The 14632-nt window shown below is 42.5% G+C and overlaps 1 protein-coding gene across 2 annotated transcripts in view; it reads left to right on the top strand.

Moving 5' to 3' along the window:
• The window catches only part of LPAR1 (lysophosphatidic acid receptor 1), a 67217-nt gene extending 53636 nt beyond the window's left edge, over nucleotides 1-13581 (top strand). For both annotated transcript variants that reach the window (XM_058044467.1, XM_058044468.1), the window contains exon 4: nucleotides 12553-13581. In XM_058044467.1, coding sequence (XP_057900450.1) covers nucleotides 12553-12854 — 302 coding nt within the window. In that variant the 3' untranslated portion in view covers nucleotides 12855-13581. The remainder of the gene's footprint in view (nucleotides 1-12552) is intronic.
• The last annotated feature ends 1051 nt before the right edge of the window (nucleotides 13582-14632 follow it).

The raw sequence follows: 14632 nt of genomic DNA, 5'->3' as shown, positions 1-14632 counted from the left end.
TTTGTTTTCCTTTCAGAGGCTAGCTTTCAGTGCAGCTGTGGTGATTGCAGTTGTTTGTTTTTGCAATTGCTTGTGGGAGTTAGTGGAGTTGCAGTGTCTTTGATGGCTGACTCCCTGCTTGTATGCTGTCCTCTCCCTTGGAGCCAACATCCCAGCCCTGCACCTAGAGCCTGTTCACACGGAGGGTCAGGGCAGAATGCTCCACAGACATGCCTGGGGATGGCACAGGATCAGCCGGAGGGGATTAGACAGCTGTAAGGGCCATCAGATGAGACAGAACGTATTAGGCTTGCTTTCTGGATGCTTCATCACTGTCTGCATGAAGTCTCAGGCATTCCAAGTGTGAAGCAAATGCTTTCACAAGTATTTTCTGTCTCTAGCAGCCATGGTGTGATCTGCATTGTATGTCATTATCTGCCACATCTGATGGAACTGTTATTAGCGGTTATTTTTAAAAGTAGAGTTCTACCCCTACTGTACATAATGGTGATCTGCTTTTTTACCAGATCAGCTTGGTCTGCATCTTAAAGAGTTGTTTAAACTGTCTTTTCTGTTTTGAAAAATTCTGGATTGTTTAATTTTCAGCTGGCAAAGATTTTACTTTGGATGGCGTATAAATCCCTCATCGCTTGAGGACTGAAGTCCATGGCAAACAGAGTGCTAAAAGGGAAGAGATTTCAAGTTCTTGCCCTGCAGAAGCAGCCCATTCACTGGCAGATCCGCGGGGAGCAGCCCCTGTGTGAGCACAGCCATGAGCTCTGCCTTGGCAGCAGCATCTCTTCTCTGTGTCACTGTGAGAAACAAGTTTGCATTGCCCTTGGGCTGAAGACAGGTGACAGAAGAGAATGATTACTGTTGTCTTTGACAGCCTCATTAGAGAGGCCAAGAGTTCAGTGGGAGCTCCTGCTCGTGCCCAGCAGCAGAAAACCCAGGACAAAGCCAAGCAGCAAGGAAGGCATGCTGCAGAGAAAGCACCAGTGTTAACACCTCTGCTTTCACCTCTCATGGTAGAGAGGGGCTGGATCTAAATGACCTTTGTCTGGCACTTCTCATGAACACCCCTGAAAGAGATGAAGGTGGCTGGGAGTCAGCCCACTTTTGGCACAGACAAGTTATTTCACTTTTCTGTTGCTATTCAATTGCTCTTTCATAAGAGGGTAGGAGTAAGGGAACTGAAAGTTAAGAGACTTAGCACCTCTTTTTTTTAAACTTCATCATTGTTGTCCCCTGTTATATATAGCCAAAACCTACAGTCTTTTATAGGGACACTGGAGCAAACTGTCTGCCAGAGGTCAAAGGAGTCACATCCTCAGAAATACGCAGACTGAGTAACCTTCAAAAAAGCACGATAGTGTGCTTTTTTGTGGTTTCAGAGGCTATTTATATGGCAATCTTTAAGCCAAGCAACCAAGGATGTGGTGCTAGCACAGTCCAAGCACTACTCTTGGGTACTTTTAGGTGCCATACTTTTCTTAGCAGAGGTTAAATTTAGAACAGGAGAGCAGACTGCCAAAGGTAGAAGACTGTTCCTATAAGCCAATGGAAACACAATGATCTGTTCTGTAAGCCAAATCAAGCTCACTTCTCCAACAAATGCCGTGATTTTGGGGAAGCTTAGTTGTAGGGGGAAGGGAGAAGGAGTAGGGAGAAGGCACATCCCTTGTCTAACCCAGGAGCAGTTTTAGTGACTAATCCTCTAAGTGGATGAGACTGGGATGCCCTCATTTGTCGTCATGAGGGTGTAGCCACACACTCAGGGTTTTACACCAGTGTGTTCTGCTGAGAGAAGGAGCTAGCTGAAGATAAACCTTTTTCCCCCCAGATAATGCATGGGAGTGTGATTCTTGATGATATGACATGAAAGAGAGACTAGGTTTTATTAGAGCTCTCTTCTATATTTGTCTGAAAATCTTAAATCAATCTAGATTCTGATATGGTAAATTATTAGAGAAGCATCAGAGAAGCTGCCCCTGGAATCCATCAGCAATTAAACATTTCCAGTCCTATTCACTGAATTTCTCATTTGAAGTATGGAAAATACTGTTGTTACCACACTGAAATTATGCAGCAAGACAGCAAGCATCCTAATGGGGAATCCAGAGAAATCTGTGAGGGCCAAAAGGTAGCTGCATCCCTTTAAACAATGTCTCATCTTCACAGTGTGGAAATGCAGAACAAAACCTATATTTTCTGCCCTAGATACCAGCCTCATCTAGATAATTTTTAACAGGTACATGTAGAATTAAGTGCCAAAACCTAGAATTTACCCTTTTGACAATCTGTAAGTATATACTTCCCACAATCAAAACGCAGGTTCTCTACTCAGTGCTTCTCCTGTGATATGCAATGCCACATCTGTCTGCTCCCCTCTGTTTTAGCAGTGCCATTTGTAGGTGCCTCCTTGATGGCCTGATAGCCTGAATAATGTCTGCATTACCTTAACACAGTTGGATGGTGAGGTGTGCAGACAACTCAGGTGATAGTGCCATTCATGTGCAGTCTGTCCAAGGCTGCTTTTGCTTTAAGGCAGTAGCTTGATTTGTTATATTCAGGTGAGGACTAGAAAGGCTTTTCTAACTTGTCCAAAGGCAGTCAGATTTTCCCGAGCAGGTTTATCCGAGAGTGGCATTCCCTTATCCTTAGGGGCTTACCCTGTTGCCCATTTCAATTTGGAGCTTGTGCTCTTCGTTTTCTGAAAAGCACAGCTGTCAGCATGGATTCTGCTTCTTAAAATCACTTTGTGTGACTGATCTTAATGCAGTTCTCTCAAAGGATGTCTACCACAGCTTAACCAGATAGCTATAATCAGATAAATGTTAGTATGGCTATATAAATTAAAAGCACACACAGTTTTCTTGCAGTTGAGGTAGAGCTGGTAACACTTGGTAACACTTTCTCCTACTCAGAGTCCAGTATTAGCATGTTAAATAAAATAGTTTTATTCCTATTAAGGGAACCAACAGAGGCTAATGTTTTTCTTCTAATATTATTAGTTTAATCTTATGTAAGAATCAAGGCAGTCCTTTACATATTAAATTGCATCCACCCAGGCTTCATTTGGAATCTTGTGTTGCAACTGGAGCTTATCCAAACATAATACCAGTAACACTTAATGTCCTTAACAACAAAGGAAAATACAATTAAACAATCTCACATAGCAAAGTTGTTTGATATCTGCTAAATATGCTGTATTGTTTGAGCATAGCATTCTGACTATGTAGCAGAGTACCACAGAAGTTATATGGATTTCTGTAGGAAAAGTGGGCAGAACAGGGCTTTTTCAACATGGCTGTGAATTATTTTTCTGTGATTGGAAACTGCAGCTGCTAAAACAGCAGTGAAACACCCAAGTAAGTCCCTAGCACACTAAATGTACCCTGCAGAAGCAGGCAGAGGAGAGTCCAGTCTGCGAGCCCTGCTTGCATGTGCCAGCTGTCCTGCCCTGGCCTCGCACCACCTCTTGCAGTGAGCCTTCACTTCTGCAGAAGCATCTTCATCTTTCAGGAGACCTGGTGACCCCCACCTGAAGTCCCAAGTCATTCCTATGAGCAATCAGGGCCCCTAAAGAGAATCCTAACCGAGTTTGGACTAGGGGGTGGAAACAGGTCGCCAGGTATGAGCTAAAGGTTGTTTATTGGACCCATTAGAGCAAATTCAGAGAAGAGCCAAGATGATCAGAGGGCTGGAGCAGGCTGAGAGCATTGGGTTTGTTCAGCCTGAAGAAGAAAAGGCTCTGGGAAGAGCCTATAGCAGCTCTCAGTGCCAGAAAGGGGCCTTCAAGAACACTGAAAAGGGACTTTTTACAAGAGCATGGAGTGATAGAACAAGCGGAAATGGCTTTAAATGGAAAAGTAGATCAAGATTAGAAATTAGGACTAAATTCTTTACTATAAGGGTGATGAGGCACTGGAAAGTTTGCCCAGAGAAATTGTGACTGTCCCATCACTGGAAGGGGTTGTGGACAGGGCTCTGAGCAACTTGATGAAATGTGTGGCATCCCTTCTCATGGTGGGAGGTTCGAATTGGATGTTTAAGGGCCTTTCCAACCCAGGTCTTTCTGGGATTCTATGATTCTTGCTTCTAGCTTTCCCCAGATATCTCTTGCCTGCTTTTCTTTTTCCTGCAATCTAGGGAGACCAGTACCAGGAGCCTGTTATCAGCTGGGCTTACGTGTTCATTTTCCAGCCAAGCTACCAGCACTGATTTGGGACTGTAGGAGTATTTGTTTTCAAGTTCGAGCATAAAGACTTGTCTAGAACACCAGAAAATTGAAAGAGACACCAAAATTTCCTCTGTGTGTCAGGTTTTTTGGCAACAGAGAAACTCCATGAGGACTACTGTTTTTCTTTACACAGAGATAAATAATCAGATTGCTTAGGCAACAGCCAAGCTTTTATTCAGACATGAGCTTCACATATCTTTATGGATTTAGAAATCAGTTGAAATGCTGACCACTGGCATTTAATGACTTCCTGTTTTTGTCTAAAATGCTTTCTATAGATAAAAGCCTTAGTTTCTCCCTTTTAAGAGGGACAGTGCACCATCTCTCTCCTGCAGTTATTAGGTCAGGAGCAAATTCCATTTTTCTTGTGTTGAGGGATTCAAATGGATACAGATAAATCACAGCAGGATTAAGCTTTTATTTTTAGAATACGTTTTGCACATTCCTCTGTGCAATTTGTTGTTTAAAACCATTACAAGTGCGTTCTAAAAGAGGGCTATTCAAACACCTTTGGTTTGCAGATGTCAATTGAGAAACCCTCCTGGTCTCCTCCATTTGCTTTAGCACTGGAGTTCTCCTTCGGAGATGTCAGCTGTGGAATACTTGAGGGCAGCTGGATCAGCTGGCCACAAACCAGTACACCCACTTGCAAGACTGCAAGCATCTGGTGAGGAATTACATCAGGTGTTAACCTGGGCTAGAGCTTAGCAAGTACCCATGAAATAAGCAGATCACTTCTGGTGGGTTGCTACTGCTAAGTTTCATTTTCTCTTCAGTTAGTTTTATTTTAGTTATTGGTCCTCACCAGTCTTTTCTGTCTTTTTGCTGTTTGACTCTGTCAAAGCTGCAGATGCTACAGGGATACCACAGTGCCTGGGGACCGTGCGGGATGGGAAACATCCGCATCTGGTGCCAGGCTCTGTGGAAGGACCACCTGGTGGTGTCCAGGTGGGAAGCCATGCAGCAGATAGGATCTCCAGAAGGAAAGCCAGGAGTCTGAATGTCAGCCTACCCTGCCTCCAGCACGTGCCAGTGAGCACTCGGGGCAGTAAGCACAAGGTGCTGCAGAGAGCAAGGTCACAAACATCCCCACAGCTGCCACTTGGGAGTCTGGCTGAGGGGAAAGCTGCTCTTCATCACCTCTGGTCTGGATTTGCAAAGTGAAGCAGGGAGAGAAGATGAAAGATGTTGGCTCACTCTGAGTAAGGGAAGGTATGATCAATGTAGATGCAGCCCTACTGACCACAGGCATTTTGTGTCTGTGTATCTCCATGCTGCTCAGAGATGGTGGCCATGCAGCCAGTGATGCCAGAGGGATTATTGGCTAATGCTGTAGCACCATATTAGGTCAGATGTTTCTTCAGTTAACCCTTTGTGTAGCAGGTTTAAGTGCCAAAGTGTGTCTGGTTTAAAAGAAAGACTTTGACCTAAAGATTTCACCAAGGTATTTATGTCTTTTTCAATAGGGGAAATGTGATGATGTGAGTGCTGGAAGAGAGCAGGTAGAGCAGAGGCCAGCCTGTAGCAAAGGAGTCTAGGTGCCAGCAGAAATATCATTGGTAGTCAAGATGGTGTGTCCCCCTAGAAAGAGTTTTTTACTTTATTTTTTCTGAAATGAAATAAGGTGATGAGGACTGGATAGATGAAAAGACACACGTGAAATACTACATATTAAGGCCCAGAAAGAGGTGATGGTAATATACACAGGATTTAACTCTTTGGGTTCGAGGCTTGCTGGTCCTCCCAGCTCAGCCAGAGCACAGGCAGAGCCCCAAGGCTGCTTTCATGTTAAGTCATTAACATGTTTTAAACCAGACAAATGTGTGAAGGTGGAAGCAGATGGGTTCTTCAGAGAAGGGATGGTTTGTTGACAAAGATAGCCATGCCTTAAACACCAAAAATTCTGTGCACCTTCAAAGGTGAGAACAAATGTTTGAAGCAGACACATTCTGAATTCCTGCTGAGAAGAGGAAACACATTTTTGAGCAAGACATGATTTCTCTATTCCTACACAATCCTGCCATTGTTTTGTACAAAGTCTGGTCAAACCTGCTAGCTGAAATTCCCAAAACAAGATTCAGTAAGGGGTTGGACTGTGCATGTGCATGTAGCTGTGGAGAAGTAGGGAATCAGGGATCTGATGCAATACTAGCTTAACCAGTTTATTCTAAAATCTCTTTACAAAGCGTGGGTACAGTAGATGGAAAAATCTCCCAAACCTGACAGTTACAGAATTCATGCAGAGTTAAGATATTTGATATGGCTGAGGATAGGGTTTTATCTATAACTTGCACATTTAGAGCAGCTCAGCTCCCAGGAGACTAGAGCACAGATCCCTAGGGATGGGGCATATATACTGTCATGAAAGACAAGATAGTAACTTGTATCACACAGCCTCTTTCATATGGTCTCTAGTTGTGTATTATCTCTTATGTGCTCACATCCTTTTGCTTCAAATCATCTTAGGAAAGTATATGTAGATAGCGTTGCATGAATATTAATGTAGATTTTTTTTAAGTTTGCATTGTTTCTCATTTCCTGTTTTACACTGTTTTACATCTTTCTTTCTGGAGATGTTTCCTCTTTCTTTCACACACAGCCTCACAAGATGAAGGTTTGGCTTGAAACACAAAGGCACCCATAGTGTTAAAGTCTCCCAGAGGCACGTCAGAGAAGGCAGCATTTTACAATCAGTCAAAAACTGCAGGAGTGTGCTATGAATCTCTCACTCTTTCATAATTCATACAGCTTTCTTAAATAAAGACACCTTCAATAAATGAAGCTGTTCTGATAGCACCTTTTTCAGCATGGCCATCCTTACCTCTACCCTGTAGGCAGCTCTCTCCCACCAGGGGTATTTTTCAAGGACTTTCCTTCACTGTCATCCTTCTCAAGTCTTTTGGAGTCTGTGGATCGAGAGGCAAGCCTTTCATATATCAAGTTCTTTAGAATTTTTCAAGTTTAGCAAACAATTAAATCTAGTAATCTGGTCAAAATGTGGTAGTCACATTTTATCTCTTCACATGAAAATTCCATGGGTCAAAGCAAACATTACCTCTATGTTAATATTTCCAGCAAAAAATACAAAAAACAACGACAGTGTTTTCATCTACCAAGAGCTATTAGCATATATTGTAATAGTGTTGTGTCAAAAGTGGGAAAAATTAGCTCAGACTAGAATTAGAAGAATCGCATCTACACTCTGTATGTTTAGAGCATGATAAATGCTCTTTGTGATCTTTGGCATCTATGGTCATTCATTCATTTTAGATTTCATGCTGTCATGTTTGTGTCAGGGGAAAACAGTACACAGCTGTAAATAGGCACTATTGCATACTTGCAGTACTCATCTCTGTTCAAGCCGTGCACAAAACAATGCTCAGTGTGATAAGAAGGACTATTAATACAGTTTACAGATGGCTAGGACATGAAGAAGTGCAGTTGTGTTGCAGCTGATGAGCTTGCACCTCAGCTAGCATAGCAAGTGGCTTTCCCTGATGAGGGTGGGATTAAATCAGAATGTCGAAAATGCCAGGCACTTCTGCAGCCCTTTTTGGCTATGGTTTTGTTAATTAAAACAAATCATTCTCTGAGAGAATTGCATTTAGCCTGCACCAAGTGCAGAAGGACTCTTCTCCCTGCTGGTAGCTGTGGTAACAGTGATAACAGCGACGTTCAATGCCCTTTCCTCTCTCAGTCACTGTAGTCCCAGAGGAAGAGGGGGTGCAGCTGCCTGCCACCAGTACCACTCTGAGGGCAGGAGGGGATTTGGAGAGGACAGCAGATGGACAAGAGTAGACATGCAACAGCAGCAGATTATAAACGTTCCTGCAGTTCAGCTGGAATGCATCTTTTCTGCTTTTCTGTCTTTGATATGCTAGTTCCGTATCCTATTCCTGTAATCCTTAAAAAACTGCAAATACAGGAGAGATTTTTTTTTTCTTCTCTCACTCCCTAAAAGAGGCCCTTTCAACATTTTTCCTCTCCACATAGACTGAGGAATTTGCAGGGTGAGTGTGAGCCCATGCCAGATATCACACAAGGGTTAACACACAAGATGAATGGAAGAGAGCACATGAAAGGGACACAGTGTGGTTAAGGCAGAGAAGAAGGGTGTTTCAGAATAGGTGTGCATTGACAAGAGCTACATCCCTCTGGATCCTCTGAAAGACAGCAGTGTACGACTTGGCAGAAGCAGAAGTGCTTCTTTTATTTTGCTTTTTTGAGTTAGAGGAAAACAAATGTTCATAGAATAAACACAGACATAGGCTCTCCAAGGCAAAAGACAAAAAAAAAAAAAAAAAAGAAAAAAGAGTGCTGCTTAGGAAACACTTTGCCTGCTAACACAAGAAGCTTCATGAGTAGCCATCCAGTCTGGTATCCTAGTAATGAGTGACTAGCTCATCAGTGTTTATTCTTTTGTAGCTTATTTGTTTTCTGCTGCTGGTTTTTGGAGTTGTTTTCTCTTTTGTTCTTGCTCTCACTGATTTTTGTGTGATTTATCATGGCTGGTTTCATATGCCTACTGCCTACAATAGTTTCTAGTGTCTTGCAATCAAACCTTGCTGTGAGGCCTTTTCTCATTTACCCAAGAGTTTCCAACATCCAGCTACCATGGAAACATAATCTGTGCTGATGCACCAGACAAGGGCTCAAGACAGATGAGATGTAGTCATATCACAGACACTGGAAAGCCTCCAGTGGACTTCTACCACAGCTCTGCAAGACAGACAATGCACAAGGAGTCAGACTTTCATTTCTTATTGTGACAAGAGGTATCACACCTCAGCAGAAAATTAGATAAGTGCTTTTTTGTAACTCATTCCTGCTGTAAAACATGCTTCTCAGTCCATAGGGACCCTTCAATCTTTTAAGATGTGCTATTTTTCTGGTTGCCTCAAGCTTTCCTGTCTAATGGCTAGCCATTCACCTCTGATGGGCATTCAGCCTGATTGGCATTCCTTCTTCACCCAGCCCTCAGTGGCCTGACCCACAGGACAGACCTTAGCCGTGCTCCATGGGAAAGTTCCTTCTGCTGCAACTGAAGAGCTCATTTAGCTTCTTGCAGTGCCATCACCTTTGAAGGACTGCCAGGGCTGGAGGTAATATCGCAAGGTGCTCTCTGTCGAGGGAACAGTGCTCTTCAGCCACCCAAAGACATAAAGTCTGCAGCTTTTTTCAAATGTGTTGGGCTCTCCTAGTGCCAAAGACATAAATTTGGTACGACTCTGGCATATCCACAAAGGTTCAAGTAACTGAATGCAACACATCTGCTTTGTATGTTATTGTAATTTAGGTTTGACCAAGTTTGTAAAATGTAAAGATGCACCTGGAAATTACTAATACTGTACTTCAGACTGCTCTCAGTTCTGATTCTGAGCAGAAAAACATCAGTATTTCGGTGTATGCTTAAGGCTTTCCAGTATATGGCAGCAGGAAGCTTTTGGATGTCTCTGTTTTATTAAATGTGGTATTTTTAGATCCTCATTCTTGGTGAAGTCAATTCACAACAGATTTCTGGGAGGTGAAGAATTTAATTTCACTTCCAGTTTACTTCAACAAATATTCTAAGTAAGAGGGGAAAAAAAAATCTATCCTTGTTTTCCTTGCAGAAAAAGAATTCTATGTTTAACCAGATGAAGTTTCCTAAATCTGAGGTATTAAGAGTCTGAGATTTATGTTTTCCTCTGTACCTAGTTCAAACATATCCTTACCTGAGTGATGCTTCTCAGTATTTTCCAGTGTACCAACAGTTAAATAAAATGAGCAAAGCTGAGGCATTTTTGTGTAACCATTTACAAGCACTTCATAAGCTGCCAGAGCCATTAGCATGGGGGGAATGTTTTGCTAGGAGCAGAAGGGTGACAACTTGCACAATGGTGACTTCCTTCCAGAGCTGGGTGGGAAGGCAACTTTTGTTTTTATCATTTTTCAGTGTAGCCTGAGCTGCACAGAGCAGTTAGTTGGTTGCTCAACCACAGTCCACTTTTTCCTGAGTGCAGCCAGTCAAGCCTCAGCACATAGGTTATCAGACCTGAGATACTGAGGAGTCCAGAGAGGCTCAGGAACTCCATCTGAGACAAGTGTTCAGTGCAGTGCAGTGCATGTGGATTTTTCTGGATGACTTTGAGACTTTCTCAGGAGAAAATTCCTATCTGCCTCACCATAGAGCTCTTTGTGGCTGTTTCTAACATATCAAAAATTATGCCAACAGAACGTTCCGTTATTCCTTAGCAACAGATTAAAAAAAAATGGAAAATTGGAAGCCTTCAATTGCAACTTTGAACAATGCTATGAGAGCTTTCCTGCTAGCTCCATTGTTTCCACATAGCACTTTTCTGCTACAGGCCTTCTGAGGATGCTGTCATTGTCTTTTGTCCTTCACTGTAGATCCCATGACTCGCAGTGTTCCCATCTCTGATGCTGTTCTCCCAAGGCAGCCTATAGAGAAGAAAATACATGCTTAAGCTAAAACAAAGTGCACTGCTGCCTTACTAGCTAGGAGGCTGAACAGAACATGCACAATTTCAACAGTGAGTTGTTGAATTTGAATTAATGACTTTGTTTCTGCAAAAAGCAGCTCAGCAGAGCTTTTCTGTGCAGGGGGCAGATTCTATCAGCATGGACAATGCTGCAAATAAAGAAATGCAGTTTTCTACTCTTATGGCAACAGGTAAAAGGAAGGGACAAAAGCCTCTAGTCCTTTGCATGGGTTTCAAGTACTCTTTTCTAGGACTGCTGGAATCCAAAAGAGCTGCAAAAAGACAAAAGCTATGAAGCGGGTTCATGTGTTTGATGCCACCTCAGCTTGGGAGAGTTTCATCTCCATGCTGTCAAATTGCTGCCAGGGACCCTAAAAAAGTCATTTGGTGAGAGAGCTCGATGCTTTGACCTGGCAACTGGCAATTCATCCCCCAGCTTCTTTCCATTGACGAGCACTGTTGGTCAGCAAAGCGATAGGCATTGAGTGGCACCATTAGTTGCAAGCAAACTCAGTTTAGGGATGCTTTTTGGTGTGTAAAAAGCCTGTGTGTGTGATTTCCTGTGTCTGTCCCCTGGTGTGTATTGTAGGCTTGCAGACCCTTTGGAAAATCTTCTTCTATTTGATCTACCTGGGTTTGCTGTCCAAACTGCACAGTTTACAGTTGTCACTGCGCAAGCTGGAAATTGCTGGCACCTTCTTGGAGGCATGGCAAAGTCTCCCTGGTGTGGGAATTGACTTAGGTGCTAGTGCTGCAAGAGGCCATCACTGTAATAAAAACAGGAGCAGTATATAAACAAATAAATACCACAGTGATGGGAGAACCAGTTTGAAAACAGCGCTCTCAGCGTAGTGCTGGGAAGTCCTTATTGCTGCTGCCCGTGCTAATCCTGCTCAGTGTTGATAAGATTTTGGTTTCCACCTCAGTAAAGCAGCCTGGAAAATCTCAGGAGCCCTGTCTTTGTTCTGACATGACTGGTGTGTAAGGGCTTCCCCAGCAGAGCTTACATTTAAAGCCTCTCTAACCTCCTGTAACTCCTGCAAGGAGTTACAATCTTCCTTTAATTCAGTACTCCCAATAAAATACAAAGCATTTGACTTAATTTCTGCATTGAGCTCTGAATTTTGTTCTGGGCTTTGTTCTCCTCAGAGCTTTGGAAAACAGAGAAAGGAGGGGGGAAGCATTTTAATCTGTGTAAGACTCTGTGGCTTTGACACTATTGAAGCCTGATGAGCCTCTGAATTTTGATTGAATAGACCCCTAAGAAAAGAAGTAGATCCGTTGAAGGACGGCATTTCAGTGCAAGAAGGATGTGTGTTTAGGACTTTCCATTACATAATGGGGCTGAAATGGGTTAACAAGAACCAGGCTTTCTTTTTCTTGAGAATTGCTGCCTGCACCACTCTTTTTCTTTCTCTTTTTCTTTTTCAGCACTCACAGAAAGGTTTTCTTTGTTGTTATTAGTTTGAGAAGTAAATTGCAGTATTGTTTCTTCTGATCAAGAGATTGATTAGTCAGAGGTCTCTAGCTGAAGGGAAAAAATGTTCCTCATTATCAACTTTAAATGTAAATGTATTTGCCAAGCAGAGTTTCAGATGGTGGGGGGGCTGGGACTGGGGCTTAGGGGCGTGTCTTGCTCTTTTGATGTGCTGCCCATAACCATTTACAGATCTTTGAAAGGCATCCCTCTCATTGGGTCAGTGAAAAGAGAGTGTGGGAACAATGATCCTGAAAGAGAAAATTAACCATTGCTGCTTCTGTCTGGATGGTTCTTGTGGAATTTTGACAAGTAATGGTATATTAGTATATTTGTAGACTTTGTGTTTTGTCCATTCTTTCTCTTTCTAGGTGCTTTCATAATCTGCTGGACCCCAGGATTAGTCTTGCTGCTCCTCGACGTTTGCTGTCCCCAGTGCAATGTCCTGGCCTATGAAAAATTCTTCCTGCTCCTGGCAGAGTTCAACTCTGCCATGAACCCCATCATCTACTCCTACCGGGACAAGGAGATGAGCGCGACGTTCAAGCAGATCCTGTGCTGCCAGCGCAGCGAGAGCGCCAACGGCCCCACCGAGGGCTCGGACCGCTCGGCCTCGTCCCTGAACCACACCATCCTGGCTGGCGTGCACAGCAACGACCACTCCGTGGTGTGACACCACGGCCAGCCCCTGGCCCACACAGAGCAGCAGGCGTGGCCCCGGGGAAGGTAACCCACTCACGTTTTCTCAAACACTAATGGGCTACAAGTGCATCTTTTCCAGGGGGCCTGGCAGACCGGCGCAGACTGCCCTGCCCACAGGATTGGCCGTGCTGCAAAGCCTTTGATTTCTGCTTTGAAAAATTAGAACATGGTTGCTTTGCAGAAGAGGCCATCAGTGATCCACAGAAAGCCTTGCTGAGACTTTGTTGGACTTTGCTGCATCTTGGTGCCAGTCTGAATCAACTCTGATTAATTAAGCTTATACCTGCTTCACTGCATTTACATGTAGCCACTTAGTATTTTTAAAAAGGGAGTAAAGGGGATAAAAATATGCCTATCATTTAATAGACATGTAATATGTATCACCATCAGCATGCTTGTGATGAACATTTTCTGTGCAGGGAGTAAAACTGTGCTCTAGTCTTTGTATCCTTAACCACACTGTCATAACTACAGTAAAAAGAAAAGTATTTTTTTCTAACACAGGCAACAGGAAGATGAGGGAAACTGACTCTTCTTACCTTCATTATTGGTGTTAGAGAATGCATGTTCTGTGTGTATGCAGATTGTTTCAATTATGAAAAAAAAATCTCTTTGTAAAGTCTGCCGGAAAGTAGAAAAACATAGACTGTATTCCAGTGTTTGTTTAGATTATGAAATAAACAGTACTTTAGTCACAATGTATATAAGGTTCTTCTTTGAAGTACAGTATGAAATTTGTAATATGTAAGGGGTACCAAGTTTTTTATGGATAAGTTCTTAAAGTAGGATACATCCCTAAGGCTCTTAAAGGGCTACAGTCAGGTTGGTAGATTGCAAAAGTTGTATTTATGGCATATTCTTGGAATGCTTTTCTTGTTCATGGCAAAAAGCATATGAATTTTTAATGGCAAAAAAGAAAAGGTATGTTTTTATGGAACCTTTCCTATAACTGAAAACAAAACACCTTCGGCATTTTTGCACTGAGAAGTATTTGTAGGGTACCATTCAAATGATGCCTCCTTCATTTCAAAAGCAGTGGGCTACTAAGAACCAAGGCACAATTTTGTGTTGTGAAGTCAACACTTTATAAGATAGTCATCCAATCCAAATGACTGGACCATATTACAGATAATAGCTACACATGTACACTGTTATAAGTACCTAAGCTAACAGGTGGGTTTTTTCCATATGAGACTGTTTTGAAGAGAAATGTCACTCATGTGAATATCAGTTACCAAGAATCACTGATAGTAAACAAAACTCATCAAGAAGGGTACATGTCAGCAAAGGTGGAATCTTGCTGATAAAAAACTTGGGACCTCTTTCCAGGAAACTCTGTGTTATCCTAACAATGTAAAATATATCAACAGCAAATTCCTGGCGCTGTTTTCGTCATTGTAATTGCCTCTACAACAAAAAGGAAAAACAAAAGGGGGGGGGGGAAACAAAACAAAACAAAACAAAAAAAAAAAAAAAAAAAGAAAAAGAAAAAAACAAGGGAAAAAGACTCACTCACAAAAAAATAACCCCGCAAAACAAAACAACCCAGACATACATATCCTTCATTTTACCATACTGGAATGTAACTTCCGGGATGCTATTCTCCCATTTGGGCAGGGAAAAAATGGAGGGTGGAGGGTCAGCTCAGCAAAATCCAGTATTTTCAACATCTCTTGCTTTGAGGAGATGCTTGGATTTTATGCTTCCAAGCAAAAAATTGCTTGGAATATGCAGTTCCTTGCTTAGAGA

The sequence above is a fragment of the Melospiza georgiana genome, chromosome Z (assembly GCF_028018845.1).
Source record: "Melospiza georgiana isolate bMelGeo1 chromosome Z, bMelGeo1.pri, whole genome shotgun sequence".
NCBI lineage: Eukaryota > Metazoa > Chordata > Aves > Passeriformes > Passerellidae > Melospiza > Melospiza georgiana.
The sequence above is the reverse complement of the archived record's forward strand: the minus strand, read 5'-3'. Positions and strand labels throughout refer to the sequence as shown.